General features: G+C 39.0%; 1 protein-coding gene and 1 long non-coding RNA gene across 6 annotated transcripts in view; both read right to left on the bottom strand.

The window, feature by feature from the left end:
- Window positions 1–544: 544 nt before the first annotated feature.
- Atpalpha (sodium/potassium-transporting ATPase subunit alpha) overlaps window positions 545–26,219 on the bottom strand; it is a 70,243-nt gene continuing 44,568 nt past the window's right edge. For 2 of the 5 annotated variants that reach the window (XM_011052415.2, XM_087414621.1), the window contains exons 2-11: window positions 21,290–21,370; window positions 20,065–20,190; window positions 18,358–19,758; window positions 17,962–18,286; window positions 17,251–17,487; window positions 16,749–17,050; window positions 10,832–10,926; window positions 7,211–7,385; window positions 6,651–6,883; window positions 545–6,440 (exon numbers count right to left, since the gene is read on the bottom strand). In XM_011052415.2, coding sequence (XP_011050717.1) covers window positions 6,320–6,440; window positions 6,651–6,883; window positions 7,211–7,385; window positions 10,832–10,926; window positions 16,749–17,050; window positions 17,251–17,487; window positions 17,962–18,286; window positions 18,358–19,758; window positions 20,065–20,190; window positions 21,290–21,370 — 3,096 coding nt within the window. In that variant the 3' untranslated portion in view covers window positions 545–6,319. Of the gene's footprint in view, window positions 6,441–6,650; window positions 6,884–7,210; window positions 7,386–10,831; window positions 10,927–15,687; window positions 15,783–16,748; window positions 17,051–17,250; window positions 17,488–17,961; window positions 18,287–18,357; window positions 19,759–20,064; window positions 20,191–21,289; window positions 21,371–26,219 lie in introns of all 5 variants that reach the window. The other 3 variants (XM_087414623.1, XM_087414624.1, XM_011052414.2) reach the window with 2 other exon arrangements.
- On the bottom strand, window positions 11,771–15,681 carry LOC147907130 (uncharacterized). Its single transcript, XR_015547770.1, has 2 exons — window positions 14,700–15,681; window positions 11,771–14,605 (listed from the first exon to the last, which is right to left on the bottom strand). It is a non-coding gene; the product is annotated as an uncharacterized LOC147907130 (long non-coding RNA).

Below are 26,219 nucleotides of genomic sequence, written 5' to 3'. Positions count from 1 at the left end.
GTATACATATATATACAATCCTACTGAGTCTGCTCTGACTTGAAAAATAAATAGGAAAATGTTGAAAATTTCTAATGCATTAATCCAATTAAAATCGATTTCAATTATACCAATTTTTAATCGGAAATTCATTGATTAATTTCCATTATGGATTTGGCATCTGCAGTTTGTCCAATTAAAACCTATTGGAAAGCAATTCTATAAAAAATTATTAAATTCTATTCAAAGGAAACTTATTAATTCTTGTTCAGCGTCAGCGCTTTCTTGGTATTACATGGATACATATATGCTAATATAGTTCCATCTGCTCCGATTTGGAAAACGAATAGGAAAATATCAGTCCGATGCATTAATCCGATTAAAACCGATTCAAATTTTTCGAATTGATTTTACTCGGAAGTTTTGAGCAGAGAATTGTTCCTGCAATTATAGTTACAGTTGCAAAAATGATACGCGACATTATTGCATTAATTATTATATAATATATACGACCGTTAATTATCGATCAAAGAGGAAATAAGATAAATAAAATAGGAGGCCGCTCTATTAATTATGTATTTTTTATTTAACATCAAAAGTAATGACACTTGGGTTGTATTTGTATCAGTTTGCAATGTAATTTAATCCACATGTGTATATTGTGTGTATGTGTACGCGTGTGCGTGCACGTGTTGCGTGTAAAAACAAAATTTATCGAATAATAATTATAAATTACGAAAAAGAGAATCGTCCATGAGAATTATATAAATAACTACTGAACGATGTATAATAAAGTGTCATTTCCGAACATCTCTCGATCTGTAACCGGATGTTTCTCTACACGCGATGTATAAAGTGGACGTGTGTGGCATGTACGCGACGCTTCAAATGCAAAAAAGACAAAAAAGAAACAGAAAAGAAGAGTACGGTAGACCTATGACATAAAAAAGCGTTCCCTTCTCTAAGAACGAGACCGCCTTTCGAGGTCGAGGTTCTTACCATTCGCGCGCGCGATCTACTTATTCGTTTTTAATTATTTAAAATATGTACAGTATATTAATAAAACGTCATCCGCCTTCGTCTCTTCCTTCTTCTTCTTCTTTTTTTCTTTTTTTTTAAAGATTTTCCTTAATCATTCAATGATTCCGACGCGGTATGCGGCGGGCTGTGCAGGCGCGCAGCGTCAAAATCCACCAGGGATTTTCCTAACAAATGTTAAAAATTCTCAAGTTTTTATTTTCGAATTATGAGAAAAACGAACGAACTATGTTTTTCATGAGTTGAGTGTGTATACTGATGTATATGTATATGTATCTCGATCGCGGAGAGACTCACGGCGCTCTCTCTCTCTCTCTCTCTCTCTCTCTCTCTCTCTCTCGCTCTCACTCTTTCTTTCTCTCTCGCTTTCGTCTTCGAAAAACGAAGAGCTGCGCATGGAGCACCACGTGCCACTTGTCATTTTATCCGGAAACACGCGGGAAAGAACAGAGAAACGAATGCGATAATCGCACCTAACGATTGATCCACCTCTAAATCGCGCGCGCAAATATATGAAAGCGTAACACTGTTCTGCACTCCATGGATAAGCTTGATGCATGCGCGTGAATAAGCATATAAGCGCGGCGTCGTCCCGCTCAGTCCACCGCAAAAGGATCGTGTGGTCTTAGACCGAAACTTGCTCTCCCGCCTGCCGTATATCTGCTTTCGATCACTGTTTCTCTTTTTCTTTTCTTCCCCTCTACCATCGCATCTTTTCTACTTTATCCTTAATCTCTTTTTTTTTTGTTCGCTTATACGTACTTTGTTTTTTTTTTCTTCAACAACACGATCTAGACTAAACCATATATAATAATTACATCTAATAATATCTTATTGTAACATGTATTATTATTTATTATTTATCATTATTTATTTATTCTTACTATTATATTATTAATAATAATTAAATTATATTAGCCTAAAGTAAAGAGGCTGCGCACGACGGCAAAGCTTTTTTTGGGCTCCTACGGCTCCCCGGACACGGAACACCCTGTCGACAACGCTGCGGATCCTTTCCGTAGCTTTAAAATTATCCATCGCTCCCTTTCTCTTCTCGCATACATACGCATAGGTACTTACATGCTCCTCTCTTTCATTCTCTCATTTTCTCATCTCCTCCCTCTTTCCCCTCCCTCCCTCTCTCTCGTCATCCTGTATTTTCGTACGCACATCCATACTTGAAAAACGGTGATTCACCGAAAGTGACAATCGCGCACGGAACGTCTTAAATCTCCGCATTTTCGTTGTGACAGAAGCGATCGATCTACGACGGAGAGGTAAAATCGAGCTCTACTCCAAATTCCGGTTTGGCTGCGTCTCTTTCTTCTAAGTTACAGTTTTCCTCTGTAAAACAGACATAGCAGCTGGAGAAGTGAATAGTAGTTAATTGGGATCGGCGTCGATCGATCTGGAAACGTGGCTGCATTACGTCCGAATCGATAGACCTCGCGTATTGTTGATCTCGATGATAGCTGGTGAATAGTTTTTCGAAACGTCGCCAATTCCAGTTCCCGACATACGGATTCGTGCGCGTCTATCCGACGCCTCTCCTTTTCGCCCCTGTGACTCGACTCGAGAGAAAATGCATATATCACGCAATGTGACGCGATGCGACGCGACGCGACGCGACATTCCCTTTAGACATCTCTCTCAGAGATGTCATTTAAACGTTTTTTTTCGCTTTCAGCTGATCGATCTGCGGGACACGGTTCGCGCAACCTCCCGCGCGCGTAACAGAGAAAAGTCGCGGGAGGTCGTGGGAACGCGCGCGTCGTTTCCTTTCGCGTCGTTTCCTTTATTATTCACGTGTCCACTCGTAGCGAGACTCGAGGCAACAACACCGAATGGAGGGAACCGGCGAAGGAAGAAACGTCTCGCGTTTATGCGCATACAGGACAGGACACCTCAGGAGAACACCTCGATTATTGAACACTTAGGGTAGTTTTGGGGCCTGGACCGCCGAGCGAGCGTTACATCTCCGCTCATCGATCCGCGTTCGCGTACGCCTGCATAATCTTGCTCAACGCGATTTCCTCGCGGTTACTATGTAATATGTCGTTGTAACAATATAACCGCCATCGCTCCATTCTCTTTGCAAAGCGATACAATTACATATATGTATAAGCGTGCTCATCGCAATACATTAACGAAAAATGTTATTGATTCGCAAAGAAAACGGAATGATTGCCGTCCGATCGCTACGAGTGTCTTTAATCACGACTCCTTTAAATGACTCCGATAAAATGACTTGCAGGCAATCTTTTCAAGCACGATTATCCACTCAGATATCATCTACCGTTAAAGAAAACTCCGTTCGTTCAGAAATTCTTATTTCTGCGGACCCTCTCGCCAACGAGCAGCGCAATCGCGCGCAATAGGATTGAGAAAAACTCCCGAGGGAAACGAGCAGGGAGAATATATTCGGTTGCGAGATTGCATCGATGAAAAGTCTCGGATCGTCCCGGCCCGAAAAAAGTCGCGTGGCAGGCATTTTAAGTCACGGTTGTGTTTATTTCGACACTACACGCACAACGCACAACGCACAACGCACATACATGCGCTCACATATCTCACATAAAACACGGACAGCGCGCTCGCCAGTTGGCTGACAGAAATCGCGAATTCGCTGCTATACAGGGCGTTCCGCGTTGTGGGGGGGTCAATGATTTTTAATTTATAGCGAGCTGTCCCGCTCTGGCATTTTTAATCTATGAAAAACTAAGAGAAGGAATTTTTATATTCTTCATTTAGCTTTTATCTAAGTAAGAACGTTTCTTTTTTCATTTCTTCTGTTCCGCGCGCGACCCTTCTCTTTCTTTTACAGTTTGCACAGTGCATCATAATAATACAAAGTATCCACGGTATTCGACGTTCGCCGTCTTATCCTGCCGTATTGAATATTTCTTTCTCTCTCCCTCTCTCTCATTCACTCTCTCTCTCTCTCTCTCTCTCTCTCTCTCTCCCTCCCCCCTTCCTCCCTTTCTCTCTTTACTCCTCTACGCGCGAGCATTAATCGATAACATTTCGTAATTTATTAATTTTCTCAAGCATGCAGTGGATTCTCCTTTTTTTTTGTTTATCCGATTCGCTGGCAACCAAACCGCGACTTTTCATTGTTCTACTATCCGCACGTGTAATTAAATAACATATCGCTTATTAGTCCGTCTTCGTCAATCGGTATATAGTGATTCAATTGAGTTATTGTATATATACTGTCCACATATCTTCGTCCACACACTTCTCTATCTCCTGCTGTTCGATTTCGATAAAATGAACCTTACCGCTGTGTGTTAGAATCAACCTCAGTATCCTTTCTCCCGTTCTGCCTCCTCATGTTGCGTGTGTTAGTGTGATATTAACCTCACGCTAAAAATTGTAACTACTGAAACTACGCAATACGTTTTTTGCCATTTTTTTCCTGATAGCTATACGGATTAAGACTCGAAACCGAACGTATGTAGTTTATTAATAATAATAAATACTGAGAATGCGGTTTTATTTAATTATATTTTATTATTTATTTCATTTAATTATATATCATAACTCTCTTTCTTTCTTTCTCTCTCTCTCTCTCTCTCTCTCTCTCTCTCTCTCGCTCGCTCGCTCTCTCTTTCTCTCTCTCTCTCTCTCCCCTTTATTTTAATTATTTTATCATGACGTATGACTATAGATCATACCCGATATTAGTCATATCAGGTCCTTCGTTACAATTAACAATTAATTTTCGTACGAAGTATTTCAGTGTTACGCGAAATTCCTAAGATTTTTTTAACGATTCTCCTGTTACATTGAGCACTTTTTTTGTTTGCTCTTTCACGTCGATCTCTGATCCTTTCGTTTTTCAGTGAGTCTCTCGTCTTCCAGATAAAGTTCTTTTCAATGGAGGACGTGTTGTGTGTGCTGATCTTAGCATACCGATATTTTGCGCGCATTGATCGACGATCAATGAAAGCCTATTACGAAGTTTCTTAGTAACGCAAAGATGTCTACGATAATACGCCACTAATAGTAAGAAGTCGCGTGAATGTAGTAAATCGCATTCGACATACATAAAGACGCATGTGATTCCGTGATTCTCTATTGCGCGTAAACGCCCCGTCTTTCTCGAATATGTCCACTTCCGCTGCCGTTACAGATTTCCGTTCTCGTTGCCATTTCGGCTTCCTTTTTGCATTTCGTCGCGTTATCACGATTCTTTAGGCCTGACACTCGTACATCAGTTGCGCTGCGGCGGTGTATCAGTCAATTCGGCGATTTTCTATTTCATTCTCTCGTTCCTTCGTTCCATCTTCGAGCGACGCTCGCAGAATACATATCTCATACAAAATTTGACAACGGCAGCATCAGTCGTCACCTGGAAATAAACTCCGTAATCATGTTGTAATTAGACGCGGAGCAGAAAGCGCGGTTTCCCGATTAGCATCGTTTCCATGATAGGAATGATGGAATTCCCTCGACGATGTGCCTCCTCCATCGACGGTCTCTCGAACACCATATCAATTTTTGAGACTGCGAAATTCGAGACGCGCGTGCAAGCAATTGGCAGCAAAGCCAGAACGACGAGCGTGCTCTTTGTACCTCGCGCTGTATCTATATAGCACTAGAGGGTCTTCGTGTCTGTATAATAATCTCGCGCCTTTTTTATTTTTTGAGGGCCAGCGCAAACTTGGCGCGTCCTTCGTTGTTCACCCGTTGCTCTCTTGACACGTGATTCGGACAGACCCAGTAGCACACCCTTGTGAAATGTGTTACATCTGTTCAACATGAGTGATTTACTTATTTTTCTTTTTCTTTTTCTTTTTTTTTTTTCAAGTATATCTCTCTCAGGTGTGAGTAGGCGTCTCAATCTCTCTTTCTCTCTCTCTCTCCCCTCCTCTCCCTCTCTTTCACTCATTCATTCATTCATTCATTCACTCACTCACTCACTCACTCACTTATTCACTCACTCACTCACTCACTCACTCACTCACTCACTCACTCACTCGCTCACTCGCTCACTCGCTCACTCGCTCGCTCACTCGCTCGCTCACTCGCTCGCTCACTCGCTCACTCGCTCGCTCGCTCGCTCGCTCACTCGCTCGCTCACTCACTCGCTCACTCACTCACTCACTCACTCACTCACTCACTCACTCACTCACTCACTCACTCACTCACTCATTCATTCATTCACTCACTTACTCACTCACTCACTCACTTTCTCTCTCTTGCGCGCGCGCGCTCTCTTTCATTCTCATTCTTTCATTCATTCAGTCATCTTCTTGCGCGCGCGTTCTGCATGCGTGTGATTTAATCCTTTTTGCGTCTAATAGTAAGTTTCTTGCTCAAGCCAGCCGCCTGGATTTCGACGGAGGTAGAATCGTCTTGTTTCATCATAGATGAAGATAGCAAACATGAATGGCAGGGCTGGCAACCACCATACGAATCTGCAACATACATGAATTATATGTTGCTATTTTTTTATGTTGCGTCGCATTATAATAAACAATGACTATAACATTAATATTGCGATCTTTATACATATGTGCTAGATGTTATAACAAATATACAATATATGGCCGAAATATTAAATATAAAATTATTTTGTTATACATTACACATAACAAAAGATATAAGAATGAATAAAAAATACGTACTTTAGTGGGAACATACGAAGACCCTTATCCATACCGGGCGTGTAACTTAGGAACGCAGCGAGGGCGGTCTCGAACACGAGGCCAAAGTTCAGAGCCCAGTTTCTCATTCCTTGATGAATAATAGAGTTGCGACGTGTTTTGCAAACAATCAAATCAGCCCATTGCACAATTACGATCGACACGAAGAAAGCTGTATGGCAGGTGAACTCCAACGTTTTACGGTCTCTATATGTCTGTTTGTAAAAAAATTAATTTGGATAATCAGTCATATATTACTTTTCTAATTACTCTATTTTACAACTCATTGTCAGTCGAGAAATTCCGAATTCATATCTAACATAAATTATTTTTTCCTATAAATAATTAAGAAGTTTGTAAATATTATATTAGAAATAATTTTAAGTATGAACTTGGAGAATATTTACGTGATATATATTTCTTTATCGATTGACTTGACTGAAAAAGACTTTGTTTATTGAGAATAAAATATCAGTTTTCGATCATCTCAATTTTTCTCGATTTATTTGATCGATTCTATAGATCTATTGTATCATATTTACCCATTCCTGACCATAGCTATCGGTGAGATCATTGATAGCCTTAGAATCCCATTGCTTTCGAATGCCAAACAGATACAGAGGCAGGAATCCATTTTCAGCCATGATGACAAAGTAGACGAAGAAGCCGGCCGCGGCTTGAATCATACCGATTTGACCGTATGCCATCGAAATAAGCCTAGATACAAATGAATGCGTCAATGAATTTTTTATTCCCACGTAACCAATCATATACTCGATGTTAGCTTTCGAAGAATCCTTCTTTTTGCAGAATTCGATTCATTACATTAAAAACAACGCGAACATTTTATGCTTAAAGAACGATTTCTTCAAATTTTTTGAAAAGAATAAGTATACAACTCAATCGAAACTTTCACTCGAAGAAAATTAGCGTCTGCAGGAATTTTACATTTGGCAAATTTTTCGATTTTGAATAGTAAAAAGGAGTGACATGTTTCAGGATTCTTCGGAATCTAGAAAATCTTCGTCACATCAATAGTCCAACTTTGATGTTATTTCTAATAATCTAAGTTCGTGTTAAAATTATGAAAGCCATAGTTACCGGTTAGGGGCAAAATGCAGATTACTTACCAATAGGTAGATTGTTAACGATCGATTCTTGACAGTGAAGCATGCCACACAGAGCAGACAGACAGACAGACAGACAGATCAGACAGATAAACAGACAGACAGACAGACAGACGAGTAGATACAGCTATTGTTTGCCAATTCTCACGATGGCAAGCTGCACAGTTCACATTAAAGCTGCTCATTCTCGGTTAATATTTCGCACTACCAAAGCTTAATCCACGTACATTTTCAGATTGATTTGTGAATTAATGTTACAACCAAATAATCTACTAATTGGCGCAAGTATGTTATACTGTATCAAAAATTTCAAATCAAAAAGATATATCAAGTCCATAATAAATAATACTTTAAATATAATTTTATATCTCTATTTAAGATCTTACAAACGACAGACTTAATTTCTGCTCTTTCTCTGAATGCGATTCAATACAACAATCTGGTTAAAAAATCTTTCCATCATTATCATCAATATTGTAAATAATTATATCATATTACCATTTATTAGTAAATTAACTAAAAAATTGTTATCACAAGCAATATAATTTAATGCTAATTGTAACAAAATTAAAAAGATAGACACATTTCTTACTTTTTTAAACCACAAGTGCAATTATAATCGTCAATTTACAATTAACTAGACTATTAATACGACAGTTTATAATTAACCAGACTATTGATATGATCGCAACTGTAGTGTAGCGTTTGCTTCCTCCCTGCAGCTAAACATTGTCAATATTGTCGTATTAAACTTACTGTTACAAGTTACTAATCAAATCACGTAAAATCAATATAACTATCATGAAAGCAGTTAATACGAAAAACGTGCAGCGAGTATTTGTGCGCAGTTAAGCTAAGGAAGCAAGTCGTATGCGATTGCGACAGATTAATCGTAGTTAAATTAGTCGTACTGAATTGGTATCTGACTTGTTAGATCCAGTGGAAGATGTAGAAGAGTTTGTAATTAGCGAATTAGTGTTCGCGCAAGCGTGCCAAAGGCATCGCAATGTCAAATGTAAAGAAAAAAAAAATGGCAGCTCGGACAATACAATTAAACTCCCGACGTTGAGGCAATCGTCGAATGCGATAAAGCGACAGAAGCCGGTAATTGCAACGTGATCCGCGATGGATCACGTTGTTCGCGGAAGAGAAAGAGGCTGCCCAAGCCGTGCATGTCCAGTTGTTCGTTTTCAAAAGCTGCTCCCAGCGGCGACTCCCATAACTGAGCTTGTTGTCTAACGTCAATGAGAAGTGTAAGAAAGTGAAAGATTAAAGATAGCGAAAAAGAGAGCATTCGAGGCGAAACGTGCACTCCGCGGAAAACTCGTCGGTAGCTCGAATTCGCCGTTTTTCCGGCGAATATTTTCCGACGACGTTAACCCTCTGTTTACCGTAGATATTCATTAGACCTACATTTGTCTCTGGAAATTTGTCTCTGTTGTCTTCTTTACAAAATTTGTATAGGAATATACATAAGACATTTACGATATGCATTAACGTAAAAAGATATCATAAAACCAGAAAATTATATTTCTTATATTCATTAATAAAAAAATTTATTATAAAAAAACTTATAATATAAAATAAAATTGTATATATTCGAACGTTTTATTATAAAATAAATCTCCAGAAAAATAAATGTAGATCCATTGAGCCAGACAAAGGCAGACTAAGGAGCGATGCTGTCAATATGGATCAATTTTTTTCAGTTTTCTTGAATGTACAATTTTTTAGTATCTAATGTCTATAATAACTAACTAATCAGTTATTGACAGCAATGAAGTTTCCGGTATTTTCGCCCGCAATTTGCGCACGTACATCTAGTGCAACGATTAGAAAAAGTAACATGTATAGTTGAAGCTAAATGATGATCGCAGTGTTAGTCGTTGATCGGATTTTTAGGTGTATCTAAAAAAAGCATTCGGCATTCTCAACATCTGAAAACTGTTCTCTAGGTAAAACTTGCTTGTGCTCTATGCTAATCAACTAGATTTTTAAAGTCGGATGTCGTTTATTTGCTAACGCAGAGTGTCTACCGAGTGTGTTTCACTTGCAACCAAGATCTTTCAAAAAAAAAAGAAAGAAAGAAAAGTTAGGATTTCTATTGTTTTACCAACGATAATCCCAAAAACTTTACAGAACATAATAATTTTATCCTTCGATCGATTCTCTTCTGCAGTTAAAAAGTGTGTAACGTTTTTACAAAAAAAAATAAATTTTCACGAAAAAAGAGAAGTAGACAATGATACTCTTATCATGTCGCCAAAATCAGTAGACACTCTGTTAGGTATTGTTATGTATCAGGTGTCATGTGTACACATTGTGATCCAAGTTAGAAGTGCACAATAGTCGTTCCAGGAGTTATTACCGCATCATGCAGGTGAATAGAGTGCGGCACGCTTAGACAATGCCAGGACGACTGGTTACTTCTAACTCGGTTCACAAGCACATTCATATGTAAGTGTGTACGTACATGTGTAAGATCTATTATCGTCAGAGCAGTCAACTATTATCGAAAACGCGCGACATTATGTATTACGCGCTACTCATCGCAAAACGCATTTTACTCTGTTCACACGCGACGCCAACGTTGTTCACCATCAGTAGTAGTTACTATCGATTAACCCTTTGTTGGACAAATACTAGCTAATCTATCGCTTCTAATCTATCTTTAAGTACATCAGTATTAGTAGAACATCAGGCAAGATTCGCGCATGCTGGGAATCGAATTTTCCGGTTATCGCTTCGAGTTTCTACTTGTCAAGCAAAGGATCAATCACGTCTGACGGCCCTGGCGGGTATGCTAGAATCTGTATGTGTGTGTGTGTGTGTGTGTGTGTGTGTGTGTGTGTATGTGTGTGTGTGTGTGTATGTGTGTGTGTGTGTGTGTGTGTGTGTGTGTGTGTGTGTATGTGAAAACAAGTAGATAGTAGTGACAACGGTAAAAACGTGTGTATGTGAATTGACACGGTACGGACGTAAGTGCAATAGGTTTCTGTTGGTTTCTTTTATTAGGTGGGTAATTGGGAGACCCACCTTCGGTTGACTAGATTGTCTCTGTAAGGATCGCGTGGCTGCCGTTTCATAATGTCCGACTCCGGTGCCTCGTAGGCTAGCGAGATGGCCGGCACCTGCCATCCACCACTGATTAGAAAGTGTGCTAACTACCCCTCACCGCATTACAAAGAAGTTATATGCAAGAGATATTATACCATTATTGGTACTTTATGCACATACACTCTCGATAACGTGTATGTACGCGCAGTGCGAGCGAAAGAGACAGAGAGATTTGGAGATCGCACAAGACAGTTCAATGTCGATCACGTATATTACCGATAATATTACGTATATTACCGACAATATTACACTTTCATAATTCGGGAGTTTCATGCGAAACTCCCGAAAAGATAATCTTTCAAGGTGCTCGACCAGTTCCATCCTAAACGCAGCCTGTCTTACAATTAGAAATTAATTGCTCTTGCGTACAATTGCGTTAGAAAATAGTGCCGTAAAAATGCGTTAGAAAATTGCGTCGAAGTGTAGCGAAGAGGACCTGGACAGTAGCGAATACTGGCGAGTGTATTTGTGCATTGGATTAGGCGCTGCGTTTAGACAAGACGGCCTAGAAACGGCCTGAGAGAAAGAAATCGTTTGTGCTATATCTGAAGCAAGTGAAAAAAGATCAGGATTGGAATATATTATATACGCGGACCTTCCGTCCTTTTTCCACTTTAACATTTTCACGCTGCGAATCTCCAATCATTTTTGTTTGCATCATTGGCTCTCACGGTCTCCGATTGAATTATTCTCAGCGATGCTCGATGAATCACATATACTTGTATACATTTACAGATAAAAAGAGATAAAAAGAGTTACAATAATTTCAACGTCATAACAGTTTCCAGTAAACAGTTTTGTATATTACAAAATTAGCTACAAGTACTTAATTTTTCATTCATATTGAAATAACAAAAATTTTCTTTAAAGCTAACATTATCAAAGCCTACAAATTTAAAAGGCTAAATATAAGCAAGATAAGTGAATATCATCATCGAACACTTCTGAGAAACGCAGGTGAAAAAGATCCCTTCTCTTTCGTGCACTTCAACTGAGTACGACCTCAAGCACTGTTTTCGTTAATACTGCGGCGCAACCCCCTGATGCACATAATCGTTTTCTCATTGTATCACGTTGTCGCAAAAAATATGCTACCAAGCTCTCTCTAATGAGTCATCAAATGATTTTCGAACAATAGAATTACGCTTGTGCACGAGGGGGCTACCACGACAATTTCCTACTTCCAATTAACATATACATATGGATTCCCCCGGTTAGCAAAATGTTTTTGTAAAAGTATATCAGTCGTTTCAGCACCCATTAGAAAGTTGCCAGTCGCAGAGTGGGTAGAAGGCAGCGGCAGTAGGCAGCGCATTACAGAATAAAACGTGAGAGGACTGTAAAGAATAAAAACTGCAAGAAAAGTTCATGACGCTCAAAAATGTACAAAAGTGTCTTTTCTCTTTTGGCGGTGATAAGTGGCAAGTAACGAACAGTATAAGTAAATAGTAAGTATAGTATAATAGTAGTAATATATAGAGGTAGTAGCAGCGGCAGCTGTGATATAGTAGATAAAATAGTAATGGCAATAAAAATTCATAACTATAAATAACGATGCTGGCTTGTGGTTGTAATAATAATAATAATAAGACTAGTAGACGAAGACAAGAATAATAATTACTGAGCATCAAAGATTAATGTAAATATATATACATATCTATATACATAATATATACCACTCCTGAAAGAAGATTGCCATAACTCAAACAAGTTCAATTTTTTGTTCTCACCTTTGTAATTGTAAGAAATGCTACATGCTTTCATATACTTATTGTATATGAAAATCTTTCATCATCGAAACAAAAAGTGATATGTGTGTTATCTTAGCTGAACTGCCTTAGAAAATCGCGTATCACGTTACTCTTTTACAAAAATTTCGTTTTTTATTGTGGTAATGCTCTTCCAGGAGTATGCGATATATGTACGTGTAAGATCGATTAGAATTTAACTAATTGATTAAAACTTAAGTTTCGTCGACCAGTGCGAAACATTTGTTAATTTTCACTATCGATATGCAGTTTGCGATACATTTGGAACGAATCTTCGTTCCATTCTACCTTCCCTAAACGATTGCGTCGACGAAACTTGCTAAATTACGAAATGACTAAGAACGATCGTTGCTCAACCGACGATGAAAGAGGAAGAAAATGAATCGTTTGATGCAGAGCCTATTTTTCTAAGAAAAATCCGATAAATTCTACAGAAGAAAAGAGAAAGAAGTTGTTGTTGCAAAAAGAGAAAGAGAAAAAAACTAAGAAAGATATGCAATGCGCGTCACACAGGTGTAGAAATTATACGACAAACCTGCGGCTGTTCTGCATCTATCGATTCAATCAATTCAGCTGATTGTAGGTATACAGCTTTATTTGCTGCATAAAATTATTAAAATTAATTTATATATATCTGCGAGACAGAAGCAAATAAATAAATCTCTAGATACAATATCCTACAATTTCACCAAAGTTGTGATTCCGTTTAATTTGGCACGCAACAATCATGTTCTTGTTCATTCATACGTACACCGCGTTAGACTATCAGGTGAATTTTCACTAACAATAAGTCGTAATAAATGAACCAATTCTAAGTTGAAAAGAAATTCGTTTTTTCCTGAGCGAGGCGCAGCAACGATAAAACCTGGCTCGAGACAATAAAGGCAGCCAGGAATAATGGAGGTAGATAGACAGAGGTAGAGAAAAATGATGAAAAAAGAAAAAGATCAAAAGAAAAAAAGTCACGTTTCCTATATGCAAACCGACGTATGAATGACAATTCTATTCTATATCGTAATGCTGTTCTACTCAAATGTCTACGGAAAAAGAGAGATAGAGAGAGCACTACCATTTACTCTATGAAAACATTTCGGGCTTCCAGAACGTGCGAAACTTTTTTTCTTATCGTTCAATCTTTATGTTCGAATCTTTGTGGTACCGACAACGACGCGGAGCGGATTCGCAAAGTGTAAGTTGCACATTTATGATAAACATCACACAATATTCACAATACAATATACAAATTCCCTTGCATTCCTTGAGACTTGTATATGAGACGATGTAGAGAGGGAAAACTCAGAAACTTGCAGCGACAGGGCGCAATACGAAAGATGATATGAAAAAAGAATGTAGAGATAGAGTGTATAGCTGAAGGAAAAATAAATTCATATACATAAAACAGCGTGCACGCACGCGAGAGAAGACAGAGAAAAAAAGAGAAATAAAAAGGTTAGATGATGGAAGATGAAACAAAAATAAAGATTTTCAAATGGGGGAAAAAGGCGAGATAAGTAAAATGCTGAAGGGACCGATCATGCGAGTTCTTCACAACGACGTTCATCTATGTTTCGTGGACGTCTCAGCAACCCATATACACCTCAAGCCAGTGGCAAACCAGGACAGATGACGACTGTAGCGAGGAATATAAAACGATGGGAAATTGAGCTCAAGGAGAATAAAATTATAGAAATACTAAGTATTAGAGAGTTAGATATGTAAAGAGAGAGAGAGAGAGAGAGAGAAAGAGAGAGATACAGAGAGGCTTTTACAATGCGATTGGCTTACCTTAGATGTAACGAAACAATACTAATACAACCGAGGATCGTCATGATGGAAGCGCCTGTGACCGTTAATATAAAAGAAAGAGAAAATTCCTTGAAAAGGAAAAATTCACGATTGTCCGTCTTGTAATTAAATCGTCTCACTTTTGGTGAAAAAAAAAAATAGAAAAAACAGAATACATATTAAAACATATATTATAAAAGTTTACTTTTTTCGTAAGATAACAGTGTAATTACCATAATAATACAATTCTTTCAGAATTTTATAAAAATTCTGAAAAAGTCGACGACAAATCATAGACGGGCAGACGTTGCTTAACCAAACTCAATCCAGCTTATTGTTAGAGCGAGGATAGGATATACGAATAGAGAAGAACAAATTGAAAATAAAGCTCGCGTGTCTCCCAGCGACCAAACACACCTTAGAGCATTGCATATGCGTTGATCTGCGTGTACCATATCCCGTTATTACCTTATTTACGTTTTGTCCTAGCGTGTCCGACTCGACAACTCGAGCGATAGGCTTGGCAAATTAATCCCTACATCGCGTGAATTTTATCAAATGACCTTGGCAATGACCAAAATAGTTGAAGTATCTTAAAAAGGGAAAGAATAATGGAAGAAAAAGCAAATTTTTATATATATTGCATAGAATACTTGTAAAGACAATACTCAAAAGATAACGAGTATAATATCATCCAGTAAAATTAATATCTAGCGTGTAAAAGGAAGAAATTAACGAAAGTACATTATTTATATATGAGGAATCAATTTGCCCGCGAATCGTTGTTACTTCCCAGTTTACAATTCCTGTCGTACGTAAGTATCGAACGACGACGAGTAAGAAACGTATAGCAATATGCATGTGCCTTCCCGCATCAAATTTTATGTCGTATATAATAGAAGATAAAACGCACTAACTACTAAAGTCGTCAATCGAAAAACGAAATATGTAGCCAATAGAGTGAGAGAGCGATCGCCGTGTGATTGAATTTCCGAAGCTTTACCCGATTTTCAAAAAATGCTTAAACACTTGAGAAATTCATTTACTTGAGAAATTCATTTTAAGAAAGTTAGCAAGTTTTTATCGAGATTTCGAAATATGTTTAAACTCAGCTCATCAATCGGGAAAATACCTCGAAAATACAGTGTATCATCACCGATGACTCTTTCGAATTACAGACATTCTGATGTAGCTTGTCAATATTCATTGTTGATGTGTTACCTTTCGTTAACTAGCTTGTCAGTGAAGGGGTTTCGTGGTTGTCGCTTCATAATATCGCTCTCTGCCTCCTCGTAGGCTAGCGAGATGGCGGGTACCTGACGTCACATTATCAAAGAGCTCAGTAATAACGCCAACAATTAAATAACAAGAATGTCTTCGGATGATGTTGAAGTAAGAATGTTGTCGTGTCGTTCATTTTACTAAAAATTTAGTGTTATTAATCTCTTTCCATACACTCTGATACCAAAATCAATCTTAAAAAGATTACAATCGAATCGACAACATTCTTATGCACAATGAAGCATAGAGAATAAACAAAAGATAATCAACTGAAAAATAAAGAAATTAAATTGATTAAGAAACTGATTCTGAAAGGAATCAAGGAAGTTCAGAGGAAATTTGCGATATCTCGCGTGAATAAATAGTAAGCAGCTTATCTCGCAGAGATAAAGTTCCTGAAAAGAAACTTTAACTTTTTTATCTCTCGTTGCGATAAATATCTATTTCTATTCAAATGCAAATTTGTTGTTTATATTTTGATGTATTTTGTTTAATTAAAAAAAATTTTTAAACCCCTGTAAGATAATTTATCTAAAGTATGCTTTTGTTTTTTTACTCCATCAGCGCAATTAATCTAAAAGGAAGTAAAAATATTCAAGGATTAATCGATGAGAGTACAGGTTGCTGACCACCACCTTGACTGGTTCAAATGCATCGCAATCTATAAAAAAAGAAGATATCGTCGACCGAATTTTCGAGGAACTGTTGAACAATCATCATCGTATCAGTAGTATTCCAAACATATCATGCTGGTACCTATCAATTAATTATAAGTGTCAAAGATTGATAGTATCTTTAAGAAACAGTTGTACCTTCGTAACTCCATATAAAAGTTATTATATGATACGGAGGACGCGAGTGCTGAAATAATTCAATTAGCTAATAAGAAGGAAATCGAGTAGCAACTTTGGAAAAGTTTTAGAGAGCGAGATATGAACGTCTCTTCCGAATATTGTTACTCGACCAGAGTCATCGTTTTCATGTAGTATTTCATGACTCACCATGTCAGTTCCTAAATCGATGCAAAGAATGGTGACGGTACCCAACGGCAAAGGGATATCGCAGAGAATGAATGCCAAGAAAGGCGAGATTTCGGGTATATTCGAGGTCAGGGTGTAGGCGATGGACTTCTTTAGGTTGTCAAAGATCAAACGACCCTCTTCCACGCCTGTTACAATCGAAGCAAAGTTGTCATCCAGTAAAATCATATCGGCTGCTTGCTTGGAAACGTCCGAACCAGCGATGCCCATAGCGACACCAATGTCGGCTTTTTTCAAAGCAGGCGAGTCGTTCACACCGTCGCCTAAATAAATTGAACATTTGTACACATACATTTCAATCATAAACAATTATTACATCACTATTAATATATTGTAATTCTCACATCAAAAATAAATTAATGTATCGGGTTTCAATCCAATCAAAAAAAATTTTAGCTGAACATTTTCTTCGTAATATTAAGTAAAAATTCATATTATAATAATTTTCCTTCAAGTAACTTACCAGTTACAGCGACAATCGCACCCATTCGCTGGCAGCCTTCGACGATGATGAGCTTCTGCTGAGGCGAGGTACGGGCGAACACAATTTCGGTGTGGTACCTGAGAATCTCGTCCAATTGGTCGGAGTTCAGTTCCCTGAGTTCAGTTCCATGAATGACCGCGGCTTTAGCCTCGCGAGGATTTACTTCGGATACCGGGATATTTAACCGTTGCGCAATGTCCTCAACGGTTTCATTACCTAAAAAGAAAAATAGCAATAAAATTGAAAAGAAATAGATGAAATAAATGAAAAAAAAAAAGATTAATACTTTGCTGTTTACAAAAAAAAATTAAATGAGAACAATACGATTATTAATAGTAAATAATTATCCTATACATTGTTTTAATTAAAATTACGCTATCGCCAACATCAACAAGCTGGAGACGTGTTACTATATTATCATAATTTTTACAACGCAAACTCAGTATTATTCTCCAATAAAACTTCAATAAATCCCCAAGTTCCGTGTACAAATGAAATCGTTATAAATCTTAAGTGTGATCTATATATTATCTGAAATTACATCTCATTAAGAGATTAAACTCATAAAAGCATCATAATCGAGATGGGTGAATAAAATTTCGGAGATCTCACGGTTGCAGTATCTAATCTCGAACGTCATCCGAGAATCATTAGTGTGATAATAAAATCGACACGTGCAAAAATATATACCTTCAGAGATGATGCCGACGGATTTGGCAATGGCTTTGGCAGTGATCGGATGGTCACCGGTAACCATGATGACCTTGATGCCGGCGGAACGGCACTTGGCGACCGCGTCGGGCACCGCGGCCCGAGGCGGATCAATCATAGACATCAGGCCTACGAAGCGGAGTCCGTCGACTGGGAAATTGGGGTCGTCGGCATTGAATTTGAAGCCAACCGGGAACTTGTCGGACGGCAGTGTGTAATCACAGAAGCCGAGCACTCGTTCACCGAGTCCGCCCAATTCCAAGTACGCGTTATTGAACGCCTCCTTCATTTCTTCGTCGAGAACCTACGATATGAAAAGTTTATTAAATATTGAAAAAAGATACAGATAGATAGATAATTTATTAGATAAGTTACCTTTTCTTTGCCACCAATAAATATGGTCGAGCACCTGTCCAGTATTCTCTCGGGAGCACCCTTCATCACCAAGAGATGTCTAGGATCGTTGGGATCGTCTGATTCGTGTATGGATACCTGATATTTATTAGTAGAATTGAAGGGAATCTCGCAGACTTTCTTGTTGCGTTTCCTAATGCCCATGACATCACCTAATGCCAGTTCCATACACTTGAGCAACGCAGCCTCAGAAGCGTCACCGTTAACTTCTCGCTTCAGAATCGGTTCACCGTCCTGGCCCGGCTTAAACTCGGCACGATTGCACAGGGTCGCAATCTTCGCCAACGCCTTAAATCCCGGACTAGTGCGGTCATATTGCAAGCCAGATTGATCTTCCGTGGTATCGGCATCGATAATCTGATTGTCGAACCACATGTGCGCCACCGTCATACGATTTTGCGTGAGGGTTCCAGTTTTGTCCGAGCAGATGGTCGAAGTCGAGCCCAAAGTTTCCACAGCCTCGAGATTCTTCACCAGGCAGTTCTTCGAGGCCATTCGCTTGGCGGTCAGAGTGAGGCACACGGTCACAGTAGCGAGAAGACCCTCCGGTACGTTCGCCACAATAATACCGATTAGGAAGATGACGGCGTCAAGCCAGTGATAACCCAGAATGAAGGCTATGATAAAGAATGTGACGCCGAGGAAGACAGCGACACCGGTAATGAGGTGTATAAAGTGATGAATCTCTTTGGCGATCGGTGTCTCACCGGTATCTAAGCCGGACGCGAGACCTGCGATCCTTCCCATCACCGTCTGATCGCCGCAACAGATCACCACGCCTTTGGCCGTGCCTTCCACCGCATTCGTCGAGAAGAACGCGAGATTCTTCGTTTCGAGCGGGTTCTCATTCGTGAACTCGGGCGATCTCGATTGCGGTTCGGATTCGCCCGTCAGCGAGCTGTTGTCCACCTTAAATCCACGGGCCTCAATAATCCTGATGTCGGCCGGTATCCGGTCGCCGAATTTAACCTCGACGACGTCGCCCAACACGAGATCCTCCGCCCGTAGGGTGAGTTTCTCACCCTCCCGGATTACGGTGGCGAATTGCGGCACCATGTTCTTGAACGACTCCATAATCTTGCTTGACTTGCTCTCCTGGTAGTACGAGAATATACCCGTGACTATTACGACCGCCGCGAGGACGATACCCAGGTAGAGATTGTCGTCGTTCGGGTCCTCGCTGGTCGAGGCCTGGATCGAGTATGCAATGAAGCAGAGAATCGCCCCGATCCACAGTAGGAGGGCAAAACCGCCGAACAAGTTCTTGCAGAACTTTACCCATTCCGGAGTCTGCTTCGGCGGCGTCAGGGCGTTCGGCCCGTCTCTTTCCAGGTTCTCCTTCGCTTTCGCGTGGCTGAGGCCCTATTATTATATTTATATAAATATCAGTAATTAATACATCTCTTTCCATTTGATCTGTCAATCGCTCATTTAACATCGATCAACGCCGTCAACTAATTTCCATTTTAATATCTTTTCATTTGTGTTTTATTTCACTCAATGTTTTTATTGGGTCATCTAAAAACCGCGGATACTTTTTAGATGACCCAATATTTAGTAGCGGCGCGGCGATCACATATCAATGTCGATCGATGCACTGTGCAATCTCGAATCAAAAAATCTATTTCTTCGAAAAATTATCATCCCTCATCGCTTGATATTACTTACGTTTTCGGGGTGCGTCTGAAATCTTTGATACAATTCCTCGGGTGAGACTTTGTGGAAGTCAATGTCCAACTCTTGCTTCAGGTCATCTAGGTTGTCCCCCCTCCGCTTTGGATTCTTCCGCCGCGACTGTTAACGGGAACAGACAGAGAGAAAAAGAGCGTTATCGAAAGATGTTTTCTGATAATATCTTCCCTGTACATCGACGATGTGTACACAACCTTAATATAACTACAATTACAAAGCGATTACAAAGATTATATTACCGCGACGCGTTAATTGTCAAGGTACTCTGATAACTGACAACAAAGTAGAAGAGAAATGGAAGATTATCAAAGCGTGTCGGATTACAAGAGTCTGAAAAGAGATTGAAAATCCAGCGACGAGTGAGAATAGCCTTTGTAGCAGAAGAAATCGATTGCAACAATATCGTCGAAAAGCGAAGTGAACCGAGTTGTAATGATATCTAGCCGTAAGATGAGATAGAATTGCACTACACTAGAATGATAGGAATGTTTTGGAGTCATGTAATGTCAGCGAAAGAAATTGATAAGTAACTAAGTTCCAGTGTGAAATGACGAAACTATATAAAATAATGTAAATTATTTCTCTCTCTCTCTCTCTCTTTCTCTCTCGCGCGAGCATTCAGTTAAGTGAGGGCTCTTTTTTGTGTTTAATTGTAAAAATTTGGTGTAATTTTATCTCATCTTACACATTGTTATTAAATACAAAGAAGTATACAAAGCTTTCCTTTCTTAAGAGAATGTAATGTCGATCGAGTCAATTGAAATACGATTATAACGTCCCAATCGAGAAACGTGAACAAGTAAAATTCTTTTCTCATGCGTTAAGATAATTATGATCACACAAAATTGATACCAAAGTGAAAACACGAAAAAGCTGAAGATTCGAAAGTGCGTAATAGCAGAAGGAAATTTCCTTCAAGAAATCTCCTATCAAGGCATAGATAGAAGAAAAGCGTTATGGCATGATACACGTTATTGCCACTGAAGAGACGATGGAATGACAGAGATCAGTGTTAGAGAAAACAAAAAAAAGAAGAAGAAAGACAGATAGAAAGAAGATAGTAGAAACAAAGAGAAAAGAGAGGAAGAAACGTCCCGTTTATCCCATCTGCTGGTCAAGAAAGAAGCATACCGGATATCCCAGATATGTTAATCATATAGAATGGAAACGTATGGAAACATAAGTCCATCTCTGAATATACCTTGTACATCCCATCTGCGGTTTTGTTGTCGTCACGAATGTTGGGTAACGTGGCGACCCTGTACGAATCTGAGCGGCCATGCTGTAAAAAATGGGCGATAAAAAAATCATGAATAAATCATGCGGGCATAATATATAATAACAAAATACGAACAGTCACAAAATAAACGGGTACAGGTAAGTATATATGCGACAAAATTATAATTAAAAAATAATAATAATAATGTGCGAAATAGCATCATTTTTTGTTTTTCACATTTTAGATAGGTATACGATCGCACGAATAAAACGTGTAGCGTAGAGAATGAAGAAATTCATTTTCTTATGGAGTCAATCAAACGTCGATCTCACTGCCCCTATATTATTATAGATCGTCCGCTCCAAATTTTACGTCACTTTGAAAACAGATCAAAATGTAATCTACAATATGCTCCTTGCATCCTATTTTTTTCTTGCTTTTCGTAATTTCTCATCTTTTTGCTTCTCATCCAGTATTCGCGTTTTCTACGCCCGAGATAAAGGTTAACGAACTTCGGAAGAGACAAGAAACACGCACTAAGAAACATGATTGTCGCTAAAACGGTCGCAAAGAGGGAAAAAGGCAAGAAACAGGAAGCAAAGAGCACATTGTAAATTAGACTTAATAGTATTGTCATCCATTCGGATGGCGCCACAATTCAACGTCGCGATCCGAATGAAGCAGTTTTCTCACAGTGCTCGTATCGAGCATGACTACGACCTTCTCATGAAAGAGAGAGAAAGAGAGAGAGGGAGAGAGAGAGAGAGAGAGAGACACGTGGCCGGCGCGCATTTGACACGTGACGTTGATGAGAGAGACGTCCGCGGTGCGCGGAACAGAGGCCCGATTTTCAAGAGCGACCTCGGTACGACCGCGTTCGGATAACGACCGCTTCCGGTAGTGTGCCGGTTCAATGGAGACACCACTCGCCATCGTCCACTATGCTCAATGCTCAATGGTATCCCGTAATCACGATTACGAGAGCCCACGATGTTCCGGCTTAACTTTTCCTCTCTACGAATCAAGACTGTCTATATATTTAACTTGGGAAAAATAATCGAGTAAGAAAAGAAATTATTACAAAATAAAATCATTTATTTTCCATCGTCTGATTCTCTTCTCTCGTGCGTATATGTCCATGAATTTTCATTCATTAATTTCTTATAAAATTGATCGCGAATGAATAGATGTAACAACGCGAAATCACAATATCTCTTGAGATGTAACACAAATGTTTTCTTTCGTAAAGTAAATGTTAATGAAAGAAATGACTGTGAAAACAGTACGAATGAATAAGTAAACGAGTAATTGAGTGAATCGACGAGGTATTATTAAAGATCAACCCTGGACAAATGTTTGGCGATATAAAAAGGGTCCCAAGGGCCCGGAGGTAATTGAAGAATGCTGACATTATCGACAATTGATATAAATGATATAAATTTGCTATTATTAATATAAATATTTGACTCATACATTATTAAATTCATGATTTTTTTATTACATAAATGTTCCATCAATAAATATCCATACTTGTAAAGCTATAATATCCTATATATTGCAGAAAATTTGCAATTTTTTCTCTACAATTATCATCTCTGTTGATAATCAAACTTTGACGATAACACTGAAATCACAATTTTAAAGAAAAATCGAGTATCATTGAGTTCTGCATAAATACGTCTACTAAACGAATAAATCATAAAATTACGATATTACCAGTTTTTAACTCTAAATCATTTCAATATTCACAAGGACGCCAACTCCCGTAAGGATGTCGGTCTTTTTAATAGTATCTCGTCGGTGAACATAGATTGCCTTTCTCATCGTACATTAATTTGTAGCTTCCGAAAAATATTAAACAGTTAATTATTGACACGTGCAGCTTATCATGTAGTAATAGTATCTTTGAACTATCTATTGTCTCGACCATGAAAACCGACGATATTCTCACGTACCGGATGGACTAACTAACGAAATGCGAGACTCGTGACGCGGACGCGCTTGCACGAGCGCAATTGCCGCGCGCGGCCGTTAATTCTGTCACGGCGCGGGCGGTTCGTTACGACCGTCGCAGCGATTAGATAAAAGACCAACGAGCCGGCAAATCGGCGGTTACAATCGCAAAAATGTAACTCCGACTTTGTGCGTAACACGTCCGGTCTGCCGTCTGGTTCCGCGCCGCGCCACGCCGTCGTCGTCGTCGTCGTCGTCGCCGTCGCCGTCGTCGTTGTCATCGTCGTCGTCGCCGTCGTCGTCGGCTCGTATACGTAAACGATCAATTTCATAGGTATCATTACTCTGGTCCATCGTCTCTCTCTCGTTCACGTCGTCATTGAGGAAGCACGATTATGCAATTTTACAGGTCACATACGCACCTCGCTGATTGTCCGTACATACGCACACGCACAATCGCCGGCGTTTGCGCGCCACCATTCGTTGCGTAAAGTGCATTCATACAAGTCGAAAATAAATAAACAAGACATCTTTTCGACTCAGTCTTAAAAAAGAATAATAATAATAAATTTATTCGATACAAGCGTGATACAAGCCATTTAAATTGCGAAATTAATATAATATAATTAATAATTTGACTTTCTTTTTCTTTGTGCTAATTCACTCACACTGAAGAGCATCAAACGCGTCTCCGTAGGCGCAGGATGAACCGATTTCGACCTTATGCTAATTTGCACGGGTCGGTATCATTTATGAGTTCACGGGTCGAGTTATAGAATTGGTTTGCTAGAAGCGGAAGTGGTCGAGCTTTGGCGACGGGCAGGAAAACGCGTCGAGCGATTAGATCGCATTCTAGGACTACGTTCGTTACGCAGCCCTCGATACGATATCGCATTCTATTTCTGTTTCATATTGCGTATTTTTATGAAATGACAACAAATGATATCACCACAAAGTAAGATTTAATTTTAATGTCAAATTGAATTCTGCTCTTTCAAGAAAATTGTTCATTTCATTCACACTCGCTTGCCTAAATTCAGCTTTACAATTAAACATAAATAATTCTTATTTTTCTAATCGTAAGTCACACATTGTTGATTAACAATTCTGAGTAATACATTTTCATTTGAAAAAAAAAAAAAAATTGTAAATCCAGTTGACAAAATGAAATATCACTTACTTCGCCCAGTAAGTTATTTCTTATTTTTTCAAATTAAATATAAGTAGATTTAACGGGGCATGTGCTATACGAATTCTTGAAATTTATTCGAAAGAAACGAGCGCACAGTGTTTCTTTTACAATTGCATAGAGGCATTGACTTAAGGCATTAAGGATTAACTTTCAACGATCGCGCCGCGGCGCCGACGGCGACGGCGACGGCGACGGCGACGCGGCAGTAACGGCGCCGCATGAGGGTTGACGTCGCGTGTCGTTGCCAGGATCGTCTTAAACGTGTTGAAATCCTCTGCAACTTACAGTGTAATATCGATCCGTTAATACACGAAGATACAGAAAGATTAAAGAGCAATTTTACGGTTAACACGCTATTACGTTCAACGCGCGCACATTTTTCATGTAAATCTTTTTATCTACATAAATATAAAATGAAATCAGATTTTCCTTTTTAGTTCAGTCTATTTCAACGACAGACCATCACCAAATTGCAGTAGACTCAAATCCCTTTCATTCCCTTCTCGAGAATTTCGAGCATGAAATATCCAAATATTCGAAGCGTGATTTTAAAGGGCGATCTATGATCTATTTGCCAGTAAAGCTAGGTGATGACACCGTACCATTCAGGTTTATACTCGGATGATAATTTTCATAGCTACCATCCCTCTCTCTCTCCTTCCCATTTCGTGCCACTTTCCTCGTTTCTCCCTACATTATCCACCCTACCATTTTTTTTCTCCTTCACCCTTCCGCTCCCCCTCCCCCCCTCCTCTTTTCTCTTTCTCTAACGTTTCTCACCGATTCGGCTCTATTTCTCTCGAGCCGTGGGTCGATGATGGCGATACGGAATCATCGGTGGAAACGCGCATGCGACCTACGACCTAGCCATCTCTAACGAGCGCCTCCCACTGTCACGGATCAATACCCAAGTAGGGCACCACCAGCGGCTCTATACGTGTTCTCTCTCTCCTTCTCTCTTTTCATGTCTCGTCTCGTCTCGTCTCGTCTTGTCTCGTATGATCTTGTCTTGTGTAGTCTCGTCTCGTCTCTCGTCTTCACACGGACCATGGTGTACCTAATAATGTGCATAAGCACGTTGATACACCGTAATCCCCACGATAGCGCACCCGGGAGACACACACAAGTAGGACATCTTCCTACTTTGGTGCAACTTCCACTAAATACTCTGGATCACGTTGAAATCAATTATCGATATTCGATATTAGTATCGAGAGAACCGTACCGATAGACGTCTTACTCTTGACACTAGCCAAATTTATCTTCATACATAAAAAATATAATTCTTTGTATAAAGAGAGTGTCCGAGAATAATAAATGATTCACTTCGTAATGTTTACCATGTGTTGTGTAATTACGTGTTACCGATGTAATAAACTTTATTACACTGACAATGAGTGATTTAACTTTGCGATCCAAATTGACAATCATATCGTGCAGCTAATCTTTTAATAAATCGGGTTGATCACTTATCAAGTTTATCTCTAATTGCCACCCGGTATCCTCAATAGATAACGAAGCTCCAGATATCCGTTTTATAATAATAATAATAATAAAAACTTTTTTAACATTGATTATTTTTAGGTGCATTTCAAAATTTGCCGTTTCCAGCAACTTTATAACTTAAAACGAGACAAAATATTATGTTCTGTAAAAATTTTAGAAAATTTTGCAAACATCTAGATGCAATTATCGCATCATTGTTTTGTATCCAATATAAAATGTTCTGTTATTTATACACACAAAAATTTCTGTAGCTCTTTACTC

The sequence above is a fragment of the Acromyrmex echinatior genome, chromosome 16 (genome assembly GCF_024713525.1).
Source record: "Acromyrmex echinatior isolate Ae372 chromosome 16, ASM2471352v2, whole genome shotgun sequence".
Lineage (NCBI taxonomy): Eukaryota > Metazoa > Arthropoda > Insecta > Hymenoptera > Formicidae > Acromyrmex > Acromyrmex echinatior.
Note: the sequence above shows the minus strand (reverse complement) of the source record. Positions and strands in the feature narration are given on the sequence as shown.